At 43.4% G+C, this 25,350-nt stretch overlaps 1 protein-coding gene and 1 long non-coding RNA gene across 4 annotated transcripts in view; one reads left to right on the top strand and one right to left on the bottom strand.

The window, feature by feature from the left end:
- LOC144679688 (ATP-binding cassette sub-family C member 9-like) overlaps positions 1-25,350 on the top strand; it is a 311,571-nt gene that overhangs the window by 60,690 nt on the left and 225,531 nt on the right. For all 3 annotated transcript variants that reach the window (XM_078540318.1, XM_078540317.1, XM_078540319.1), the window contains 6 exons: positions 1,903-2,012; positions 3,090-3,162; positions 3,906-3,962; positions 4,063-4,248; positions 8,320-8,472; positions 20,781-20,936. In XM_078540318.1, coding sequence (XP_078396444.1) covers positions 1,903-2,012; positions 3,090-3,162; positions 3,906-3,962; positions 4,063-4,248; positions 8,320-8,472; positions 20,781-20,936 — 735 coding nt within the window. The remainder of the gene's footprint in view (positions 1-1,902; positions 2,013-3,089; positions 3,163-3,905; positions 3,963-4,062; positions 4,249-8,319; positions 8,473-20,780; positions 20,937-25,350) is intronic.
- The window catches only part of LOC144679694 (uncharacterized), a 352,834-nt gene continuing 349,209 nt past the window's right edge, over positions 21,726-25,350 (bottom strand). The window contains exon 3 of the long non-coding RNA XR_013576403.1: positions 21,726-21,742. This is a non-coding gene — a long non-coding RNA (uncharacterized LOC144679694). The remainder of the gene's footprint in view (positions 21,743-25,350) is intronic.

Here is a 25,350-nt window from a genome sequence, read left to right as displayed (position 1 = left end):
AAGGGAGTCAAAGTTTATTGTGGATAGGTGGAATGTGGATCAATCAGATCAGCCATGATCTTATTGAATGATGGAGCAGGTTCGAGGGGCCGAATGGCTACTCGTGCTCTGAATTTCCTAGTTCGTATGTATGTTTGCATTAAATCCTGCTTGAACTTGGGTTGGTAAGAGTTAATGTTTTGGATCAGCTGGCTCATTTACAAGAACAATATAAGTTTGAGGGTATTAAAGGCCTTGGATCCTTAACTGTCACATGTGGATTTCGTTAGAAAACTGTAACACAGAATGTAATTACTTGATAGATCGTATTTTATGTAACCTTCCATGCGGTCTTTACAAATTGACTGAATATAGAAATGTTTTACGTGGGATTGTAATGGTGGTGTTATTTCTTTACAATTTGTATAAATGATTTGGATGAAGGGACTGGATAGTATGGTTGTTAAATTTGCTGATGACGCACAGATAGGAAAGTGAGTTGTGATGAGGACATAAGGAGGCTCCAAAAGGATAAAGATAGTTTAGGTGAGTAGGCAAAGATCTGGCAAATGGAGTATAATGTGGGAAAATGAGAGGTTGTCCATTTTGGGAGGATAAATAAAAAAAAAAGCATATTATCTCAATAGTGAGAGATTGCAGAACTCTGAGATGCAGAGAGATCTGGGTGTCCTAGTGCATGAATTGCAAAAGGTTAGTATGCAGGTGCAGCAAATAATTTACTAAGCTAATAGAATGATATTGTTTATTGCAAAGGGAATTGAATACAAGAGTGGAGGGGTTATGCTTCAGTGATACAAGACCACATCTGGAGTACTGTGTACAGTATTGGTCTCCTTACTTAAGGAAGATGTAAATGGATAAGAAGCAGTTCAGAGAAGGTTTACTAGATTAATACCTGGAATGGGCGGGTGGGTTGTCTTATGAGGAAAGGCTGGACAGGCTAGACTTGTATCTGCCGGAGTTTAGAAGAGTAAGAGGTGACTTGATTAAAACATATAAGATCCTGAGGGTCGTGGCAGGATCGATTTGGAAAAGATGTTTCCTTTTGTGGGAGAATTTAGAACTCAGGGTCACTGTTTCAACATAAGGGGTCACCCATTTAGGACAGAGATGAGGAAAATCTTTTTTTATCTCAGACGGTTGTGAGCCTTTGGATTTCTTTTCTCAAAAGGTGGTTGAGGCAGAGTCCTTGAATATCCTCAAGGCAGAGATAGTTAGATTCTTGATAAGCAAGGGGGTGAAAGGTTATCGGTGTAGGCAGGAATGTGAATTTGAGGTTAACCTCAGATCAGCCATGATCTTATTGAATGGCGGAGCAGACTCCAGGGGCAGAGTGGCCTACTCCTGCTCCTAATTCGTATGTACATATATTTGTAAGTTTGTATTTTGTTTCCTTGTAGCTTTTGGGGACATAGGTTAAATTGATTCATAAATTAAATATAAATAAAAAACATATGTGTAATTAAATGGATTATATGTGCGTTTGCACGCATGTAAGTATGTATTGCATAATTCACTCTTTTCATGGAAAAAGTATTTTTAAAACTTCTTTGGGGAAAACCACCAATTTGGTCAGAACATTTTGTCATGACAATGTCTTTTGTCCTAACTGATCTCACAGCATTAGTATTTTGTGAATATTCAGACTTCCCAAATACACTGGCCCACAACTCCCGAACTCCGGGGCGTTGATTCCAGGGGTACTATAAAGTATGCTGGGGAGCATATTTACAGGTAAGTCAGAGTGGAGTGGCAACCTGGCTCTGATTGCCACTCCACAGAAGTTATGGGCCATTATTACAAAGCATTTGAGAAGTTTTTTGCATACTATTGAAAGATGACAAAAATTGTTTGTAATTGTCAAGTTTTATGCTGAACTAATACATAATTTATTTATTTTAGGGTTACTTCTGTCCAGGGTATTCCAGAGACACCCCACCTTTAGAACTACAAGACCCAGAAAACAAATTTCACCAACCTTATGTCAATATTTTGTCACAGATTACATACACGTAAGGAAATATGTGATACACGATATTTTCTAAATAAATTTGTTGTCCACAGCTTAATGGCTGATGTTTAGTGGAATCCTCTGAAGATGCTCTCAAAACTGGATTGCAGTGTGAAGACAGTTTTTATGATGAATAATAAGATCAAAATTGTTCCAGAATAATAGGGAATTTAAAAAAATGTGATTATTGTGGAAATAGCGTTCAAACCTAAAAGAAATGCCTATTTCAGTTTTTTTTTAATGTTGCATTTTAGTTATTTAAGCTGTCAATCTTGGCTAGGTAGTGGCACTTTTGCTTCTTGGTTTGCAGGCTGTGGTTTGAAATCCCACTCTGGAGATTTGAGTACATAATCCAGGCTCAAACTTCAGTGTAATACCTAAGGTGTGCTCCATTCTTGGAGGTGCTATATTTGAGTCCTTTGAACCTTTTGAAAGGTATGACTAAATTTTTTTCATCCCCTCTATAGCCTAGGGAGCCCTGGGCCAATTATAGCACCCAAACTGCCGTCAATTCAGCAGAGACTGAATCTGTGACATTTCATCACAATATCATGTGTGCTGTTATCTACTAAGTCTCAAGAATCTATGCTGACTTGTTCAGAAGCAGAGACTACATCCCAAATTAATTCACATTAATTTCTATTTTCTTAATTGTCAGGCCTACTGCATTACAGAAAATCAGATTATTGCAAAAAAGGCAAGTATTTGCTCTCGCTTTTGAGTCAGAAGGCTGTGGGTTCAAACCTGCTCCAGGTCTTCATGCATTATTAGACTGTCAGTTCAATGCAATGCTGAGCAAATACTAGATTGCCAGAGGAACAATCATTTGGATAAGGCAGTAAACGGAGGCCCAGTCTGTCTATTCTGGAGGGTGTAAAGAATCCATGGGAACTCTTTAAAGAAGAGCAAGAGGTTCTTGTGATTCTCCCTGGTCAACATTCCTATAGCACCCAACTACCAAAAGCCATGTATAACTGGTTGTTTATATAATTTTAATGTTTGTGAGAGCTTCTTCTGTGTAAGTGTTAGCTATCATGTTTGCCTTCATTACAACAGTGTCTTCTGTTTTATTGCCTAGGTGGATTTCATGGCTTTTAAAAAGTGGTTATCAGGAGCCAATTAAGATGGAAGATCTAGGGGGACTCCCTCAGGTTGTTTATTATTTAGTACTTGTTAGAGAACTTGTCTTAGAAAAGTTCATGCATAATACAAAAATGGAATTATATACATTTGATGTAAAAACAGTTGATAAGTTTTTTTAAAATTCTACTGGAGTTGGTGCAAAAATGTAATTCCGGGCAAGTTGAGGTACTTTCTGGCTGTGTTTAGCCTTTTCTAACCCCGAGTGCTAAGGTCAATTTTATTTTTTAAATTCTAAATGTTTCCATCTTATTGTGCTAATTGTTTTGTTGGCACCATCATTTGAATGTATTATTCTTGTTGGATAAGTCAGTTCATATGTGTAGCAGGAATTCTATTAGTAAAAATGTAAACCTCGAGCATTTAAAACAAAAAAAAATTGAAATTTTGAGATGTTATGCACAGGTGAAATTAAAACGTTTTTCTTTTTATCTGACAACTTTGACTATTTAATCATTTTTCTCATTGTATTCAATGCTCCCAATCCTGGCACGGAATTTTATGGCCCTTCCTGTCAGCGGGATTTCCTGGTCTTGCTGAAGTCAGTGGACTTTTGAATGGTTCGCCGCATTTTATGTCCCCGCCCCTGCTGCAAAGGGGCTGTAAAATTCCATCCTGGGAGGTTTTGAGTGTGGATCCATTGCCACCCTTGGATGTCTTGACTAAAGGGCTTTTATCCTGTGTTTGTAACCATGGTGTTGGCAGTCTAAATATTAAAATTGCCCAATCTTATATTTGTATTTTCCTTTTTCAGGAAGAAACTGCGCAGAAAAATTTTGATTTATTAAAGATGTATTATGATAAGCAAAAGGTAAGTAAGTTTCTATAAAATCCTTCGAACCTAGATAATTGTGTGTACTATTTCTAAGGGAGGATGAAACTTTGAACTAAATGATTTTTATTAATTTTAGGAAAATAAACCTTCAGGAACAGCAGGATCGCGAGACCTAGGAAAGGTTTATTTCAAGGCTTTTGGGGGGCCTTTCCTGATAGCAGCAGTTTTGAAGGTTATAGGTGACCTAGCAGGATTAGGTGGGCCACTCTGCATTGATGGTATTCTCAGATTTGTGTCTGCTGAGTCAAAGGAACCGGAGAAGGTAAGGGTCCTAGTATATTTTTCTGAACTAACCATACTTACAATTTAAAATCTGGCCATATGGCCTGGTTCAGTGATGATAATATAGTGGTCATGCAAAAGCCTAGCAACCCAGAGGTTGTGAGTTTTAACAGTAAGTTATAAAATTGAGTTCAATAACTCTGATATTTTGTGGGCAGAAAAAATGTCCATGAAATCTACCAGATTGTCATAATAGCTCAACCTTTCATTGATGTCTTTTGTAGAAGTAAACTTACCACCCATATCAGTCTGATGTGTACTTGCCTCCAACCCCATGCAATGTGATTGATTTGAATACCTTATGGCATGCCCTAACAAACCACTTAGTTATTTAACAAAAACTCAAGAAAAAGGACCACAAACCCTTTTTTGAGAGGAAATTCCAAAGCTTAAGGGTAGATAGTTGAATGCACAGTCACCAATGGTTGAGTGAAGGATGTAGGGGATTCAAATGAGGCCAGAGTTGAAGAAATGCAGCTGAAAGTGGTTACAGAGAAGAAGAACAGTGAGGCCGTAGAAGGGTTTGAACATTGGGTGAAAATTTTCAAATTGTGGCTTTAGTAGATGGGAGCCAGCGTAGGTCAGCAAGCACAATGGTGCTAGATGAATGGAACAGTGTGAGTTAGGATACGGGTAACAGAATTTGGATGAGCTCATGTTTATTGAGAATCAAAGAGCCTGGCCAGGAGTGTTCCTTTCCAGAAAGCCAGACTATTTTCATTCTTTCATGGGAAGCTGGCATTGCTGGCTAGGCCAGCATTTTTATTGCCCATCCGTAATTACCCTTGAGAAGGTGGTGGTGAGTCACTTTCTTGAACCGCTGCAGTCCATGTAGTGTGGGTACACCCACAGTGCTGCTAGAAAGGGAGTTCCAGGATTTTTACCCAGCGACAATGAAGGAACGGCGATGTAGTTCCAAGTCAGGACAGTGTGTGGCTTGGAGGGGAAATTGCAGGTGGTGTTCCCATGCATCTGCTGCCCTAGTCCTTCTAGGGTGGTAGAGATCGTGGGCTTGGAAGGTGCTGTCGAAGTAGTCTTGGTGAGTTGTTGCAGTGCATCTTGTCAATGGTTCACAGTGCTGCCACGGTGCGTTGTTAATGGTCACGTGTGGATGTTGAAGATGCTGGATGGGTGCCAATCACACACTTTTGCATTTATTTACAGAGATACATCTGAAAAATATGCATCGTCTAACCCAACAATCACAGTTTGAGTCTGTGTCTATTTATGGGGATTTTATGAATCCCTAGTTAATGCCCACGATCTGTGTCCAATTAAACACAACTTATATACAATTAACAAAGAGAGCTTTAGAATAGTTGAGTATGGAGGTAGGTCAACATGATTTTTGAAAGGAAAATTGTGTTTGACAAACTTATTGAATTCTTTGTAGATGTAACAAACAAGGGAACCAGTAGATGTATGTATTTGGATTCCCAAAAGGCATTCGATAAGGTGCCACATAAAACATTATTGCACAAGATAAGAGCTCATGGCATTGTGGGTGATATATCAGTGTGGATAGAGGATTGGCTAACTACCAAGAAACCGAGAGGCAGGATAAATGGGTGATTTTCGGGTTGGCAAACTGTAACTAGTGGAGTGTCAAAGGGATCAATGCTCAGCTATTAACGATTTACCTTAATGACTTGGATGAAGGGAATGATCATATTGTAGCCAATTTTGTTGATGATACAAAGATAGATAGGAAAGCAGGTTGTGATAGTTTGCAAAGGGATATAGATAGGCTTAGTGACTGGGCAAAAATTTGGCCGATGGAGCATAATGTGGAAAGTGTGAGGTTGTCCACTTTGGTTGGAAGAATAAAAAAGCAAAATATTTTTTAAATGGAGAGAGACTGCAAAATGCTAGAGTACAGAGGAATTTGGTGCCCTTGTACATGAATCACAAAGAGTTAGTATGCAGGTACAACAAGTAATTAGGAAAGCAAATTAAATGTTGGCCTTTATTTCAAAGAGGATGGAGTATAAAAGTAGGGAAATTTTGCAACAACTGTACAGGGCATTGGTGAGATCACACCTGTAGTTCTGTGTACTGTTTTACCTCCTTACTTATGGAGAGATATACTTGCATTGGAGGCAGTTCGGAGAAGGTTCACTGGGTTTATTCTTGGGATGCAGGTACTGTCGTATGAGGAAAGGTTGAGTAGGCTGGGCCAATACTCATTGGAGTTTAGCAGAATGAGAGGTAACCTTATTGAAATATATAAGATTCTGAGGGGGCTTGCAGGGTAGATGCTAAGAGGATGTTTCCCCCCTTGGGGGAATCTAGAACTAGAGGCACAGTTTCATAGTAAGATGTAGATGAGGAAGAATTTCTTCCCTGAGGGTCATTGCCCTAGAGAGCGGAGGCTGGGTCATTGAATATATTCAAGGCTGAGTTAGATTTCTGATTTGAAGGGAGTCAAAGGTTAAGGGAGGCAGGCAGTAAAGTGGAGTTAAGGCTACAGTGAGATCAGCCATGATCTTATTGAACGGTGGAACAGGCTATTGGGCTGAATAGCCTCCTCATGCTCCTATTTGTTAAGACTTTATGAACCTGTTGGAATGCTGCACTGCTGAATTCAACTTCGTGGTAGCCATTTTTGGACCTCAAATAGTTCTGTGATACTTTGCAATCTCTCCTCATCTTTTTTTGTTTCCAGGCATTTAGTGATTGCAGTAGAGCTCTCTGATTGTTATGAGACAGCCTTTCGGTAAAGCTGAGTTATTTAAAAATCCCAGAAGGAAACAACTGTCATAACCTATAATTTTAAGTGGTATGGTTGAGATGCAACTTTAAATTCAGGAATCAGACCACCAGTTCTTGAGAGGTTTTATATTAAACTAAATAAAACATTTTATTAATTTTCACATGTTAAATATATACACATGGCTACAAATTATTACTATCATAACTTTTAACAAATTCCCAAACTAATCTCCATTAAGGCAACAGCAACCAATAGACTTAACCAGACACCAGGCAAAACATTTTCACCTTACGATTTCAAAATGAGCTTCTTTTCACTTTAGTTCCTGTGGAGACAGTTGGAGGCTTACAACTGCTTTGACCTTACATTGCCTCTCCCACACACAAAACTGTTGTCTGATATACCTAGCATAGCTCATTGAATGTAAATTCTCATTGTATTACCAGTCTCTTTGAACTACACCTCTCTAACAATAAAACCCCTTTCATAGTACCAATATTTTTAGTAATATAAAGGTATTGCTTGGTCTCTGCTAGCTCGGTGCCAGATTTCACTCCACTTCTTGAATGCTCTATTCAAAAAATGCAAATGCACTCGACCTCTCTTACATCTCAAAACTAGTAACATCAAAGCACTCAGACCAGCTGGCTTTAATCCAGTTAAGATACACCCACAGACTAAACCCCTATTTTAAAAGAAAAATATTTTCCAATAATATATACATTAATAGCTCCATGACATTGATAGTGGTTAGTAATTGTTTTTTAAGAAAAGTTATTAGACAAGCAAATTATTCAGAAACCATAACTTCCATTGTTGACCGGATTGGATAGCTACAATTCCATCACTAGCTTCCTCTGAAAGTTGTTAAAAACTCAATTTATTCTGTCCTTCATGCAGTTATTGTCCAGAAAACCTGAAAACTCAATTTTCATTCTTTCCTCCCAAAAAAGTCCAAACCCAGTCAGTGCAAATTGAGCTGTTTGAGCATTGTTCCTATTCTTCATATTGTGTAGTGTTCAGGTTGGATAGGATGAGTGACAGTGCTGTCTGTTTGCTGGTGGTGTTACTGCCTCTAATCTCCCTCTTACTAAGAACACCTGTGTATTTATCTGCTGAGCCCTGGAACTAAATTTCAGCACAGCAGAGTTCTCTGGTGGAAGTTTGAATGGCCTGATTATTATCAGTAAATGTGGACACGCAGATATGAGGATCCAAAAATTGACTGTCTATATAAAACAATGTTGGTTTGCATAAATGTATGCATATGCCTGTGAAGAGACATTGGTCATCTTTAGTAGTCAATTAAATACTGTTCTATATTCTCACTTTACACAGGGAATACATTTTGTGAGTTTCTGGGAATTTACTAGTAATGGATACGTATTGGCATTCCTGATGCTGTGTACAGTTCTCCTTCAGAATGTTTGCTTACAGATTTCATATTACATTGTTATCCGGGATGGAATACACATAAAGGCAGCTCTGCAGGTAAGTTGCTTTTTTCTTTCTTCCTCTCTCATTTAAATCAATTTTCTCACACCCATCTCCTTTCCTAAATGTGTTGAATTCTTCCAAGGGTCTGATTCTGTGGAAGCCCAGTGATGATCTATGTCTTACCAAAGTGGCCATTCTTCAAAGTCTAGACTGTGTGTAGGCTGTTGAGCGGTTGGAGGACATCTGATCCTATCCTCATCTGATATCCAGCTTCTATAATTTAACCAGTGTTTTTGGACAGCAATCAGGAGTCTGAACCTTTATTTCATTCCCCCACTCTTCTACCCCCTGCCCCTTCCTTCTCTTTCCCCTTTTTTTTTCCCTCCCTTCCCTTTCTCTTTTCCCTTGCAGGGGTGCACCACTGATTCGGCAGAATTATATCACCAGGGGTAAAAGAGTTAGATTATGAAGTCAGGTTTCTGTCTAGACTAGGCTTGTATTCCCTTTAATGTACAAGATATCTAATTGTGGTGTTTGAGATGATGGAAGAGATTGTTGTGCAGATGGGGCAAAACAACCTCTTCTGGGAGGGAGGGGTGTTGGGAAACCCTGAACATGGGGGCTTTAAAGTTAGAGCTAGACCATTTAAGGATAATGTCAGAAAGCACTCCTTCACACACAGGATAATGAAAGTCTGGAAGATACACACCACGCACCCAAAAAAATAGCTGTTGAGGCTGAGTGAACTGAAAACTCCAAAACTGAGATTGGTAGGTTTTTGTTGGGCAAGGGTATTAAGGGTTACAGAACTGTGAGGTTAGATGAAGTTGACATATAGATCGTGGTGTAACTATGTGCAGAACAGGCTTGAGAAGCGTAATGGCTTGTTCCTCTTCTCATGTTCCTTTCCTATTTTCTTTTCCATCTCAATGGAAATTTGCATTTTCATATTAAATGTGTTATTGGACAGGATATAGATTGGTAACTTCTTTTTTTTCAAAAGCAATTCATTTAATGCACTCTGCAGGCCAGTATTGAGACCTTGTAATTCTAAACAAGTTTCTCGAGCCAAAAAAGGTGGTCGCACAGATTACTTAGGTAGCGTGTCCAGAAGTAATATGTCTTGTGGCTGTAGAACTAAAAGATTTCTACTCCTACGCAGCCAAAAATCAATCTCCTAACTAGTTTATCTCATTTAATTTGTGGGGTACAGTCTTCGGCGCAAGGTACTGCTCTTTGTCCTGTTGTTAGGGGCCATGGTTTTTACTAAGTGCTCTCTGTATTTGCAGAGCTCCTCAGGATGCAGATTTCTACCTTCACCTATAATTGGATTTATAGCTTGTCAGTCCATTGCTTGCTATCTGCTGCGCAACCATACAGCAGACCCTCAATTCAGTTCAGGAGGTGAGCTTCATAGTCAGTTTTGAGAAGTCTTAGTTTTACTGATGTGCAACTTGTGGTCCTAAAGGTAATATTCTGAACAACTAACTACAAATTATTTATTTTATGAGACAAATTTATAGTAGTCAAGGACCTGATCTTTCTTAGGCAAAGTTGAGATTGTATCTGGTGGCAGGTATGTTTCTAGTTCACACTACATGGGCAGAATTGTTCGCTGAGCGGGCGGGCATGCGCCCAACCCGCTCGAGCATAAAATAGCGCGTGATGATGTCAGGTGAGTGTCTGACATAGTCATGCACTCGTCCAAGGGTGGGATAAAAGGGTCAGCAGCATTGCCAGTGTGGGTAGTGAGGATTTTTGGAGATAGTTTGCTGCTGGTTGCTTTTGGTACTTGGTAGCTTCATCTCTGTTTGGGGCTTTATTCTTAGCATTTCCAGGCTTCATTTCAGGACTTTTTGGTGTCTTCAAGGCCTCTGGAGGATTCAGACCATGTGGACCCTTCCAGGTGCCAGGCAGCTAGGTAATGGGGATTGTGCTCTCTGCTGGTGGCACCTCCTCTGAGAAGGAAGAGAGGAGCAGAAGGGAGAGGAGGCTAGGTGTCCCAGTGCAGCTTCCAGGGGAGGGACCTGTGGGAGGAGAGGCACAGGCACAAGGGTCGCAGGACCAGCAGGAAGCCCAAGGCATAAGGGATCACAGAAAATGCCACTATCCTGTTGCCAGGGTTTACAGGCAGTGATGCAGCTATCTCAATATGTCTGAGGTGCAAAGCTGAAGGAGGCTCCGCCTCTCAAGTGAGACTGTGACCTCCATTTGTCAGACGATTGGGCCTGAGATCAGCTCCTACTGTGTGGGTGGAAACCCCATGCCAGTGGCTCTGAAGGTCACAGCGGCTCTCAACTTCTATGCCTCTGGCTCTTTCCAGGGGTCAGTGGGGAATCTGTGTGGAGTCTCCCAATCAGCTGTCCACAGTTGCGACAAGCTGGCGACAGAAGCTCTGTTCTGGCAGGTATTGACCTTTATTCTTTATCATGCGGACAAGGCCAGCCAGGCTGAGCGAGCCAGAGGCTTTGCAGCGATTGTTGGGTTCCCCCACGTCCAGGGTGCCATCATCTGCACACAAGTGGCCATCAAGGTGTCAGCGGGTCAGCTGGGTGCCTTCGTCAACAGGAAGGGATTCCAATCGATGAACATGCAGATAGTGTGTGACCGCAGGATATATATTCTGAAAGTCTGTGCAAGGTACCCTGGCAGCTCCCATGATGCTTACAATCTGAGACTTCCGCAGTTGCCGAGGCTCTTCAGTGCTCCAGACCGATTGGATGGATGGCTGCTGGGTGACAAGGGCTATCCGTTGAAAAGGTGGTTTATGATGCCTTTCCGCCGGCCATGAACAGAGGCAGAGCGGCGTTACAATAGGAGTCGTGCCTCCACAAGGGCGGTGGCAAAGAGTACCATAGGTCTTCTCAAGATGTGTTTCCGATGCCTGGACTGTTCAGGGGGTGCGCTACAATACCCCGACGAGCTGGTGTCACTGATAGTTGTTGCATGCTGCGCACTCCGCAATCTGGCACTGGCAAGGGGGGACCCACTGGAGGGAGAGGATCTTGATGCAGCTGCACTGGCCACAGATGATGAATCCATTAGTGAACCTGAAGAGGAACATAGTGAGGAGAACGCTGAGGGCATGGAGGCAGACCTCGGTAATCTCCAGGGAGGCAGGGACACCAGGGATGCCTTGATCCAACGCTCCTTCAGCTAGACTACCAAAGATCTGCTTCCACCTCATGCCAGGGCTGCCGCTTCCACCCCGGATGTCTGAAATGACCCTTTCATTTGCACCCAAAGTCCACTCAGTGCCTGTGCAATAAAGTATCCAGCCACTCACGTCCAGCGTTACATACTGGGGCACCTTGCACCAGAAAGGAAAAAGGTGAAGCATACTCAGGCCATCAGAACCAAAGCAAATTTAATGTTATTGTCACATTGAATGCATAATGACATTACCATTACTGGTGTTGATGTCCACACCAGCAACATATAATCCAAACATAAATGAACAGAACATCACCTGTGAACCATCCCTCTTGTTCTCATGGTACCTTTAACTTACGTTTCCATGTGCTACGTCTTGGTGCTCCCCCCTCGCTGGCACCAGCATTGGAGACAGCCAGCTGACTCTGCTGCCTTGTTGACCTTGTCGGTCATCCTCTGGCCAGTGGAGCCTCTGCTGGCCCTGTCAGGGAGGGAGCGGCCAGTGCCATGGCTGGCATCTCCCATTCATCTCAGCCTCATCAGGTGCCATGGTCACTGGTGGAGGGGCGGAGGAGCTTCTGCCGTCATCCAGAGCTCCCTAAGAAGAGCCAGCAGAGACACAAGCAGCTCGTGCACCAGCGTGAGGTCGCCCTGGACCTCCCTGCTCACAATTGACGGATGGGTACCTAGCTGGGATACTGGGTGCCTCATCCATCTCCCACACTGGCACTGACCACCTGGGATCATTGCTTGTGTGAGGCTTTGCAGGTCCAGGTGCAATCCCTGGAGCTGCCCCTTCATGAGAGTCACCACTCTCTCAATGGAGGAGGCAGTGTGCTTGGCCATGAAGGTCAATGCAGTGCTCACACTCCGCATGGACTCCTCCACAACGAAGACCATGGCACACAGACCCTCATGGATCTCCACCAGATCCTCTCGCACATCCCACTGGACATCCAGCATCTGCCGCCTAATGGATAACTCCAGAGGCTCATCATCTGCTTTGGACTGAGCATCATCCTGGCCCTCAGCAGTCCTCCGACTGCTGGCGCCCTGGGCACTCTCTGCCTCTGCCTGCACCACAAGCGAGTGTGGTGACCTCATCAGCGTGCACCAACATTCTAGCTGCCGAGGTGCTGGTATCTGTGCTGGTGCCTGGTTTAGAGAGCGGGTGTGATGCAGCTGCAAGTGAAGCCCTTGTGGTCCTCCGGCGTTAGGGGTGGCCCTTCGGGGTCCAGAGAGCGAGTGCGTGCTGGTGAATCTAAAAGGGAGAACAAGGACATGTCATTAGTTAAAGTTATCACACTGTCACTGTGTATGCCAGGCACCCTGGTGAGACAATGGAGATCTGCATCATGGTGCCATCGTCTTGCAATGATCAATGGGGACTCCAGATTTGAGGCTCCCATCAATGAAGAGACTACACTAGAATGGTTGCACAATCTTAAACTCTGAACTCTGTGTACTGCACTCTTACCTTCATCTGGCACCCCTGTCTCTGCATGACTGGTTGCACGTGGAGTGTGCTGGCTCTCCAGCTCAAAGGCGTCCTTCTCAAACCTGGTGAGCAGCAGCAGGTTGGGTGGGCCTCCGCCTGTACGTGACGTCTCTGCTTGTTATGGCTCACCTTTCCCTGAAAGGACAGAGGAGCATTGATTAATCCACTCTCTACCTGCAGCATCATTGCAGCCTGGCCAACCCCAGCTGAGGAACACCTTGCAGGGTACATCCAAGCCGTGGCCCTCGAGTCACAAGGAACTCAGTCCAAGCAGCCAGGGCTCACGCCCTTGGCCAGCTCCAGTGTCATTGAAAGTTGGCACTCAGACTCTAGCACCACTGGGGGACAGCCACACCTTAACACTTCTGCACTCTGACCCATGTCAACACGGTACTCACCTTTCCTGAGTGCAGCATGTCATTGAACCTCTTCCGGCACTGCACCCATGTGCGCTGCATCACATCGTGGCTGCTAACTAGCGCTGCAACCTTTTCCCATGCCCTCTTTGTGAGGTGCAGTGGCCTCCTCCTCCTCCCATTTCTGGGAACAAGGGTGTCCATCCTGGCAGCTACGTCCTCCAGGAGGACTGCGAGGCACTCATTTGAAAAGAGGGGGGGCCGAGTGTCCACCTGACCTGCCCTTTTGCCTGCCGTGTCCAGCTGCCCTCAACTCCATTACTTGAATTTTGACAACGCAGAGGGGATGTTCTTCTGTGGCAACCTTCAAGGGGCTACCTGTGCAGTTTTTAAACCGGCTGCCAGGTCACCATTGGACCCAGCAGCTAACAGGCCCCTGCTCTTGCTCATCCCTTCCTGACCAGTGGGGAGCCACGTTTAATTGGCCCGCCAGTATGAAATCGCAGCCGGGGGCCCATTTCCTGGCTGATCCCAGGCCAGCTGACCACGCCTGCCCGCTGAACTAAAAATTCTGCCCCCTATCTAGTTCAAAGTCACTAAAATGGATCCTCCTGACAAAGCACTCCTGTTTCAGTCAAACATAAATCAATCACTCTTGCATTTTTGTAAAAGATTAGTATTTTACATGGGACCCTTCCTTATTACAATATCAGCCCCATAGCTGCTGATGGTAATTTCTCCATTTCTAGCAGGATGGGTCAAATGGAGTATGGAACAGATTAAGTGGCAGACCTATTTTCTGAATTTGGAGGCAGTAGTGCTGTATGCATATGGATTAATGCTAGAATGACTTGCTGTATCAAAAAGTGAGTTGTCTATTATCCTAGCTGCAGTCCAGCTGATTCACTGAATCGTAGCCGAGATCATGCAGTCTGTGAGAAATTATTGTTTGTTTTAATATTTGTAGGGAATATTCTATTATTCTGTGAAGAAGTCTGTGTGTGTCTATGTGTATGTGTGTATGATTTAATTAAGCTGGGCAGAGATTAAAATGAGACAAGTTGTCTCTGGAGTTTAAAACATGAAAAGGATAGAGGTGTTAGATTTGAGGTACAAATGAATAGGTTAGATTTAACACTTGTATTTTAGATAAGTGGAGAGTTTGTTTGAATATCAAAGGGAAGTCAGAGGTAACAAGAGACATGTTTGCATCTTGCAGGAGTTCCATAGGTAAATAGAAGTGGGGATAGTATATTTTATTGACTCTAAAGCAAAGAAGATGGAAACATTAAAGATCTTGTATTTGGAAGGATTTGAGTTTCACCAGTGTGAAAACAATGGAACCTGAGATGAAAGGGGCAAAATGATCTTTTAGAGTTACTGTGGAGAGTTTAAGGGAGCTGTTTGAGCTGTTAAGCAGGAGCTGTGAGATATAGCCATCTGAGCTGTTGAACTGGGGCTGAAGTTGGCGAGATGGAGCAGCTGGTGCTCTGGGCTGGGAGAGGATGCAGTTTGAATCAGTCATCCTGTCAAGCCAGAAAAGCCTTGGGCTGCAAATCAGTTTTATTCTGAAGTTTGGATTTCCACAGTAGAATGGAAGAGAGTTATAGGTCATGTGGTATGCCTTTATTAAAGCTACAGCCTTGGGTATACCAGCTTATATTTCACCTCTTTTCTATTTTTCCTGGTTCACCTCTTTTCTATTTTTCCTTAGTTCTGTTGAAGAGTCATACGGACTCGAAATGTTAACTGTGTTCCTCTCCATACATTCTGTCAGACCTGCTGAGTTTTTCCAGGTATTTTTATTTTTGCCTTGGGTAATATTACTGGATTCTTTTAGTTAAACATCTATAAGGGAGTATTGCCTGGAAGGTGCTTACTTGTGGCTCTGACCAAGTAGAAAGTCTTTTTGGGGGAATGTGTTGTAAGACTAACTTTAATTGTGCAACTGTAATCTTGTGTGCTTAAGTTTTCTTTTATCCTTGTTAATAAAACTTTTACTTTTAATTTTTAAAATCTGAAAAGTGTTACTGGATGACTTGATGCTAAGCTCAGTATGTCATCGTCTTGTTTTCGAATACAAAAAATTGCATGGCCCGTAAGGCAAGTTTCCCTCTGGGATTTGGTTTGTGCGGCAATTAACGCTGGCTGTGGTCATAATACAGCCCAGCTGATTCACTGAATCACAACAGAAATCATAGTGGCGATTGTAATCACTCAGTTGAATCTCTTCATGCTTACAAGTGGTGGATTACCCCTTCAAGGTTGACAAGGAGATATTTAAGATTTGGGGTTGGCCGATAGACTTGCTTACCTTTCTGTAAAGGCTGTGTTTGCTGATGCCGTAACTGCAGACGGTGCATACCCCGCACATGCAGTTAAGTGCCTGTGATTTTGCTGACAGTGGTGTCCCAGGTAGCTGTCTATATCAAAGATGGCTCAGATCTCTTTGCCTCTCCACTTGCTACTCCCTCCCGCTTGCCGCACCCTTCACTCTTTACCCCCACCTTGCTCGTTACGCCTTCCTGCTCGTCATTCCCTACACCGCTGCACCTCCCACACTCCACAGGGCAAAAGGAACAGGGAATGGGTGCTGGGGTAGGAAGTGGCAAGCGGGAGAGAACAGGGACTGGTGGAGTGGTAGGGAATGGGGGAGTGGGCACACAACAGTGGCGTCAGTGATGTGAGAAACTGCGTGTGCGTTCATGGACAGAGTGGGTATTGAGTTCCTGTTCCTGTTCGGCACCAGGAATTGCAGTGTTCTGTAAAAACATTGTCATCCATATTTCTGCATTAGCACAGAGGTCTCATTTGGCCCTTTTCTGGATCCATTTTTCTTTTCAGAATCTTTTATCTCCGCTTTCTCTAAATCCATGGGTAGCTCAAAAATCTTCACTTTGATGGTGATCTTTTGAGATAAGTAGCTGCCGAGATATGGGAAGTATCCAATGACTTCTAAAGTCTCCCCATCAATAACAATAGCTGGGGATGGTAGGTGCTTGCCCAGGGAAGAACTGGTGGAGGATTTTGGTCTTGCTGGTGAGAGAGGAACTTGGTGGAATTGAAATCGCTAGGGAAGCAGTACTGAGAAAATTGATGGAGCTGCGGGCTGGCAAGTCTCCAGCTCCTGATGGACTACATCCTAGGGTCTTAAAAAAGATGGATAGTGAGATAGTCGATGCGCTGGTGTTAATTTTCTAAAATTCACTAGATTCTGGAAAGGTTCCATCAGACTGAAAAGTAGCAAATATAACCCCTCTATTCAAGAAGGGAGGGAGGCAGAAAGTGGAAAGCTTTGTGTCAGTTAGCTTGATGTCTGTTGTGGGTAAGTTGTTAGACTCGATCATCAAGGAGGTTATAGCTGGGCATTTGGAAGAGCTCAAAGCAATCGGGAAGAGTCAACAGGGTTTTGTGAAAGGAAAATCATGTGTAACCAATTTATTAGAGTTTTTTGAAGGAGTAACATGCGCTGCGGATAAAGGGGAGCCTGTAGACGTGCTGTACTTGGATTTCCAGAAGGCATTTGATAAGGTGCCACATCGAAGGTTATTACAGAAAATAAAAGCGCATGGTGTAGGGGTAACATTTTAGCATGGATAGAAGATTGGCTGGCTGGCAGAAAACAGAGATTATGCATAAATGAGTCTTTTTCTGATTGGCAAGATGTGACGAGTGGAGTCCCACAGGGGTCTGTGCTGGGGCTTCAACTTTTTACAATTTACATCAATGACTTAAATGAGGGGAGTGAAGGTATGGTAGGTAAATTTGCAGATGACACAAAGATAGGCAGGAAAGTATGTTGTGAAGAGGACATGAGGAAGTTGCAGACAGATTATAGATAGGTTGAGTGAGTTGGCAAAGATCTGGCAAATGGAGTTTAATGTGGGGAATTGTGAAGTTGTTCACTTTGGCAGGAAGAATAAAAAAGCAGAGTACTACTTAAATGGAGAACGGCAGCATAATTCTGAGGTGCAGAGGGATCTAGGTATTCTATTACATGTGTCACAAAAAGTCAGTATGCAAGTACAGCAAGTATTTGAGAAGGTTAATGGAATGCTATCCTTTATTACGATAGGAGTTGAATATAAAAATAAGGATGTTATGCTTCGGTTGTACAGGGCATTGGTGAGACCGCACCCCGAATACTGTGTGCAGTTTTGGTCTCCTTATTTAAGGAAGGATGTAAATGCATTGGAGGCGGTTCAGAGGAGATTTACTAGATTGATATCTGCAATGACTGTTGTCTTATGAGGAAAGGTTGGACAGACTGGGCTTGTTTCCACTGGAGTTTAGATGTGAGGGTGATTTGATTAAAGCATACAAGATCCTGAATGGCCTTGACAAGGTGGATGTGGAAAGGATGTTTCTTCTTGTGGGTGAGTCCAGAACTAGAGGGGCATTGTTTTAAAATTAGGGGTCGCCATTTTAGGACAGAGATGAGGGGAAATTTTTTCACTCAGAGGGTTGTGCGACTTTGGGACTCTCTGCTTGCGAAGGCAGTGGAGGCAGGGTCATTGAATATTTTTAAGGCAGAGGTAGATAGATTCTTGTTATGCAAGGGAATCAAAGGTTAATGGGGGTAGATGAGAATGTGGAATTTGAAACACAAGCAGATCAGTCATGATTTTATTGAATGGCGGGGCAGGCTTGAGGGGGCGAATGGTCTACTCCTGTTCCTATTTCTTATATTCTATGTTCTTATGAGTGAGGGACCAACCCTTTTGTATGCAGAGTTGAAGAGGTTGAGGGTGATCTGACTGACGTTTGCAGTGTGTGTCACAACTGCATAGTTGTTGGCATACTGTAAGTCTTGGAAGTGCTGGAGGGTTACCTTAGTCTTGGCTCTTAGCCTGTTGAGATTGAAAAGCTTTCAATTGGGTCGTAACTCAATCATGACCCGTTGTGGAAGTTTGTCATAAATGAATTCCATGACCAGGCTAAGGTAAATAGTGAAAAGAGTTGGCACACTCACAGAACCTTGCTTAACACCCATCCAGATACGAAAAGGTTCAGTCTCCAATTGGTTGCAAAGGACAGTTGCTGTCATACTGTGATACAAAAGTTGCAGGATAGTAACAAATTTTGCTGGGCATTCAAGATGCTGGAGGACTTCCCAAAGGGCTTTATAGTTGATCGAGTCAAAGGCATTTGACAGATCAATAAATGCCATGTGGAGCTTTTGCATTGTTCTGGACACTTTCTTGGATTTGCCACACTGTATCGGTGCAGCCTTCCCAAGATTACACAACCAGTCTTTGACAACAGAAATCTCTAAGAAGGCAAAGTCTTTAGGCTACAACACTGCTGTTGTCACCACTCTTCTATATGACAATGAGAGTAATTCACCTCCTGACTCCCCAAAGCATGTCCACCATCTACAAGGCACAAGCCAGGAGTGTGATGGCATATTCTCCACTTGCCTGGATGAGTGCAGCTCCAACACCAATCAAGAAGCTTGACACCATCCAGGATAAAGCAGCCCACTTGATTGGCACCCCATCCACTGCCTTAAATATTCACTCCCTCCACCACTGACGCATGGTGGCAGCAGTGTGCACCACCATCAAGATGCATTGCAACAACTCACCAAGGCTCCATCAACAGCGTCTTCAAAACCCATGACCTCTACCACCTAGAAGGACAAGGGCAGCAGATGCATGGCAACACAATCACCTTCAAGTTCCCCCTCCATACCACACATGATCCTAACTTGGAATTATATTGCTGTTCCTTCACTGTTGTGGGCAAAAATCCTGGAACATCTTTCCTAACTGCACTATGCCACATGGACTGCAGTGTTTCAAAAGGCAGCACACCCCACCTTCTCAAGGGCAATTAGGGGTGGGCAATAAAAGCTGACCTAGCCAGCGATGCCCACATCCTATGAAAGAATAAATAAAGATAAAAGACTTGGGTCACCTACTAAAGGCACCTGCGGTCGCTGCAGAATTTCCACTTGTGGTGTTTCCACAAGATACTCAAACTCAAATGGAGAGTCAGGCAGATAAACTCCAGAATCCTCACTGAAACCAGTTCCTCCAGCATGAGAGCCATAATCACATCATGCAGAATGAGCTTTGCTGGTCTGGACACTGCGTCCACATGCCAAATAATCTGCTCTCGAAGCAAACCCTTTTTTCACAACTTAAGGATGGCACCCAATCTCAAGGAAGACAGAGAAAACATTATAAGGACATTGAATGCCTCATCGATAAGGGGACAAATTGACAATGGTGTGTGGGAGGAATTTGCTGCTAACCATGCCATGTGGCGGCACCTCACCCAACAAGCTGCAATACAGTTGGAAACTGACGACATAAGCTCTTGGAGAAGTGACAAAAGCAGTAGGAAAAGGAGCAGAACCCTAGCTCAAGAACCCCTCCATTCCTCAGTGCAACTCTTGTCGTCTGTGCCCAAAGACCTGTAGCTCCAAGATTGGCCTGCTGAGTCACCTGAGGAAACACAAATGAGGAAGCCTGGCAGATGTTATCCTCGTTGCAAGGGACTGGCAACGAGCCCAAAAAATACAAGCAAAGGAGGTGGAAATTAGCATTCATATTGGACTCCAATTGAAATTCAGGTTTGTCAGGAGGCAAGAAATGGTGTCATCCTTCTCTGATGCATTTTAATAGAACCATTGGAAATCATTTCAAACTCCCATGATTTGCATACATTTGAATTAAGGGACAACTGTTGCGAATACAACTACTTCTATTTTAGTGGGGGGCAGTTTTGGTTCGATAAGTAACCTGTTCGGCAGAGCGAGTTGGCAGTTATAGTAATAAATTCACTCTGCGGGTCAGAATTTAGCAGACACTTGAATTTAATGGCTGTGGGTTGTGTTAACCAGAGCTCAGGAAACACAGCAGCTAAAGGGAGGCAAGAACTTCCAGATCTCTGATCCAGCAGCTAACTGCCATTCTAGTACTGCTTGTGGGATTAGGAGGAACAGATGTGCTAACCCGTGCCATCCTACAAGTTAAAGTGCCACCCTCTTGGCAATCTCTAGAAGTCTGTGTTCAATGTGGCTGGCTGTCAGGTGGCAATTGGAGTAAAAAAAAATCTAATAGCCTTTGCTTGAATTCACAAGGACCTCTGCTTTCCAAACATTTCTGGATTTCCTGACTGCTGGCAGACACCCTGTCTCCCTCCCTGCCTCCCTTGCACATCAGCCCCATTGTGTCGCTTTCATGAGTATGCTTTGTGATTTTGATTAAGAAGTGCACTGTACTATTTGCCTAAGCAAAACTTCCATTCATATTGCTTTATAGAAGTGGGTGTAACATAAAATACTGTAGTAAATGTGAACCATTTTCTATCAGTAACATCAGTGTATTTTCCATTTCTTTCCCTAGACAATGATTTACTTGAAAACCTTGTCATTGCCTATGTGGACCTTCAGTGGGGGCCATCTGACAGTGGGCCAGATCATCAATCACATGTCAATAGATGCTTTTCAAATAATGATGGCAGCATTTATGGGATACTATATTATTGCAATTCCGATACAGGTATGTTAACTTTATAAAAGCTAAATGATCATTAATTTTATGGAAAATGCAGAAATTATGTATGAAGTATGTCACACCTTGTTGTAGGGTGGCCGAGTTATACTATTAGTGATAGAGTTGATCTGCAGACACTTCTTGGGTGGAAACATTGGGCAGCTTTTTCCAGTCCGCGAGCCGGGGCTCGCCGACGTGTAAAATGATGCGTGGTGATGTCGGGCATGCATGAAAGTTATGTACCTAATTAATGGACCTGCCCGTCCAACCTTAAGGTTGGCAGGCAGGCGAAGAGCCCAGGCGGCCTTCAGAAAAAACATGAAACCTCATCCACGGGCAGGATGAGGTTTCATGAGGGATTTAAAATGTATGTTACATTTTTAAATAAAAGTAATTGACATGTCCCTATTCATGTGACAGTGGCACATGAGGGGACATGTCAGGAATATTTTTTTCTGCCTTTAATAACGTTTTCACACTTGAGCCGATCTCCCTGCGGCAGCACTTTGCCTCAGGGAGATCTGTGCTCTCTTTTGCGCGCATGCACGAAAGAGCGCACTCCCAGCTTGGAATCCTGCCCCGCCCGCACAGGGAGTGCTCAGTGATTCTGAGTGGACGTCACGCTGGGCAGGCCTTAATTGGCCTGCCCATGTAAAATGGTGGCGTGCCCCCAACTGGGGGCGCCGATCGGGAACCCGCCTGCCCGCGCCTGCTCCCACACAACCCCCCCACGGGGGGAAATTACTGCCCATTAAGTTTATTTACAATATACTCACCAGCAACTACACTCGTGCTTTCAACTCCAACTCTAACTCGATACTGACTGCTGAGGTAACCCGTGCTACTCTCCTATTGGTTACTATAGATCATGTGATCTTCCTCAACAAGTATTATTGTTACAGGTAGATTACACACTAAATAAAACCATAATTACTATATTCCTCCCCCTTTAACTTGGCTATTCATATATTTGTAAGCACATATTTTTCAGGACAACATAATATTTACACTGGGTAAGGAATTTACAAGTTCAGTCTTTCAGGTGGTTTCCTGATACATATGGAACGTTTCAGCTCCACAACTTCAGATTCTTTTCTCCTCCTTTTCTGGAGTTGCCTGAACATCAGTCTCCTCAACTCTTACAGGAATATCAGACATGTCAGTCCTGGGTTGAGTATCCTCAACAGGAAATGCAGACCCGGTCATGGTCACTGGTGGAACCATATCTTGCTGATTTGTCTCTCCCTTTCTTCAGTGGTCCACATGTTTATGGATGATCTGGCCTTTCACCTCCACGTGGTAAGGTAGAGGTCCAGTCACCGCACTTACTTCACCCGGTAACCACTTTGGTACTTCCCTGAAGTTTTTCACGTATATCGCCTCTTCCATGGTAAACTTTCTCTGACAACTATGCCAGTCATGTCTAGTTTTCTGGTTTCCCTGACTCCTTTCCACCTTCCCCTCTAAATTCAGCATTATTAAGCTCAATCCCATCCTGAGACGGCATTTCAACACTAACTCCTCAGGTGTGACACCGGTTGTTTTATGAGGAGTAGTCCTGTAATGAAAAAGAAAGTGTGCTAACTTGGTTGCCAAGGAATCACCAGTTAGCATTTTCATGCCTGTCTTGAACGTTTGAACCGCCCTTTTGGCCAGTCCGTTTGAGGAAGGGTGGTACGGTGCAGTTTTCGCATGAGTGATACCGTTGAGGCTGGTAAACCGTTGAAACTCAGCACTCATAAATACTGTGCCTTTATCGGAAATGACTACTTCTGTTAGTCCATAAGTGGAAAACTGTGACGTAGTTTTTTAATTGTAGCGCCCGATGTCGGTGACTTCGCCTCATATATGCACAACCATTTTGAATGGGCATTGACAATGAGCAGGAACATTGACTACATTGGACCTTTCCTGGGAACAATGTGTACCCGCACCCAGGGTCAACCTGGTCACTCCCATAGGTGTAATGGAGCTGTGACTGGCAACTTTTGCAGTTGCTAACATTGCACACAGTGCTTTACTAAACTCTATATTTCACCATCCATACCTGGCCACCATAGATAGCTGCATGCTATGGTCTTCATTCGGGAAATTCCTGGGTGGGCACTGTGTAATTGAATTAAAAGTGGCTCCCTTTCCTTTGGAGGAACTCATGCAACCCACAATAAGATGTCATCCTGGCTGGTTATTTCATATCTTCTGTTGAAGTATGGTTTAATTTCATCAGATGTGGGCACCTGAGACCAACCATGTAGCACTTGTTCTCATACTTGAGATAGGACTGGGTCCTGACTTGTCCAATCTCTGATCTGTCAAGCACATACCGGCGAGGAATCTAGGAAATTTAACAGTAAAAAAAGTTCCTGTGGAACTGGGACGTGCTCATCATTTTCTTGTAAAGGCAAATGACTAAGGACGTCGGTATTTGCAATTTGATTGCCAGGCCTATGTATGAAAGTGTATTCATGTGCTGCCAGAATCAAGGCCTATCATTGTATTCTTGCTGAAGCTACCGGTGGTATAGCCTTTTCCTCACTAAACAAACCTAACAGTGGTTTGTGGCCTGAAATGATTGTAAAATGGTGGCTGTCTACGTACTGGTGAAATTTCTTGACACCAAAGATGATGGACAGGCCTTTTTCTATCTGTGAGTATCCCTTTCCATTGTGGTGAGCGTCCTTGATAGATAACTTATTGGCCTTTCTGTGCCGTCAACTATCCAATGAGATAGCACTGCTCCCACTCTGTAGGGAGATGCGACACGTGTCAGCACCAATTCTTTCGTCAATGCACGAATAGATTGGACGGGTGCAACAATTGCTTCACCTTTATGAAAACTTCTTTCTGGTGCGCCTCCCAAGACCAATGTTGGTTCTTTTTGAGTAGAGAATGCAGGGGGACCAGCACTGTTGACAAATTGGGTAAGAATTGCCCGCAATAGTTGATCATTTCGAGGAATGATTTGATCTCTGAGGCGTTTTTTAGCATAGGTGCCTCTCCTATGGCTGTCACTTTCTCCTCAACTGGGTGGAGGCCCTTTGAGTCTATCCGGTGATCCAAATAGATTACCTCTCTCGCTTGGAAATTGCACTTTTGTTTCTTTTGACGCACTCCAGCTTGCAAGAAACATTTTAAGACTTCTTCTAAGTTTGCCAAATGCTCTTTTTCAGTGAATCCTGTCACCAATACATCGTCTAAATAGACTACAACCTGGGGTATTCCCTGCAGTAAGCTTTCCATTGTTCTCTGAAAGATGGCACAAGCTGAGGAGACACTGAAAGGCAATTGTGTATAATGGTACGACCCTTTGTGGGTATTAATTGTGACAAATTCCTGGGAGGCATTATCCAATTCTATTTGTTGATAAGCATGACTCATGCCAAGATTTTTGTAGTTGTCCCTCCTGCCCAGCTTGGCATACAGGTCTTCAATTTTTGGAATGGGGTACCTGTCCAGTTTGGCTACTTTGTTAACCATCAGCTTGTAGTCCCCACAAATTTGGACGCTTTGGTCAGGTTTAAGGATGGGGACTATGGGTGCTGCCCACTCTGAAAACTGAACAGCTTGTTTAGTGCCCAGTTTCTCTTGCCTGTTCAGCTCAATGCCAACTTTTTCTCGCAGGGCCTATGGCACCGGTCTCACCTTCATGAAGCGAGGTGTTGCTTCTGGATCCACATAAATCTTGGCCTGCAGGCCCTGGATTTTTCCCAGTTCGTCCTTGAAGACGGTGGCATACTTTTTCAGTAGTTCAGGTAGCCCACATGCTCTCAACTGAAAAATTCTGGACCATTCCAACTTAATCTGCTTTTTCAGATTTGCTCCTGGAGTCTTGGCCCATCACCTGTTACCACCATCATGGGTAGCTGTGCCGATTGGCTTCCATAATGGACAGTTAACTCTGTTTATGCCTTTTACTTGAATGTCCTCACCTGTGTAAGTTTTTAACTTGGCCGCTGTTCATTCCAAGCTTAACTGATGTTCACCATTATTCAAATATCTGAAGGTATGTTGCCCAATTACTGTAGTGGAAGCTCCCGTGTCTACTTCCATTTTAACAAGTTTGCCATTTACTTTCACTATGATAAATATTAGTTCTATCTTTCCAACTTTCAGGTTAAACGACGAGTAAATGTCAGAATTTGTTGTTTCATTGCAGATTTCATTGGGCTTCTTCTTTTGTTTACAAGCCTGCTTGAAACTTTCCTTTCACTGCCTCATCATGGGTCCATTTCTGTGATAATAGTAGCATTTAATTTTTTTAAACTGCCAATTGCTAAAACACTGCTTGTTTCCACCTCTATTAAAATCATTCTTCAATTTCGCTGCTAAGTTATTTTTCTTTATTCTTTGGCTAGCGGGGGCTGTTTCCCAGCAGAGTCTTGCTTCATCACGCCACTTTCGGCTGAGGTTTCCCACCCGA

Source organism: Cetorhinus maximus, chromosome 4 (genome assembly GCF_964194155.1).
Source record: "Cetorhinus maximus chromosome 4, sCetMax3.hap1.1, whole genome shotgun sequence".
Lineage (NCBI taxonomy): Eukaryota > Metazoa > Chordata > Chondrichthyes > Lamniformes > Cetorhinidae > Cetorhinus > Cetorhinus maximus.
Note: the sequence above shows the minus strand (reverse complement) of the source record. Positions and strands in the feature narration are given on the sequence as shown.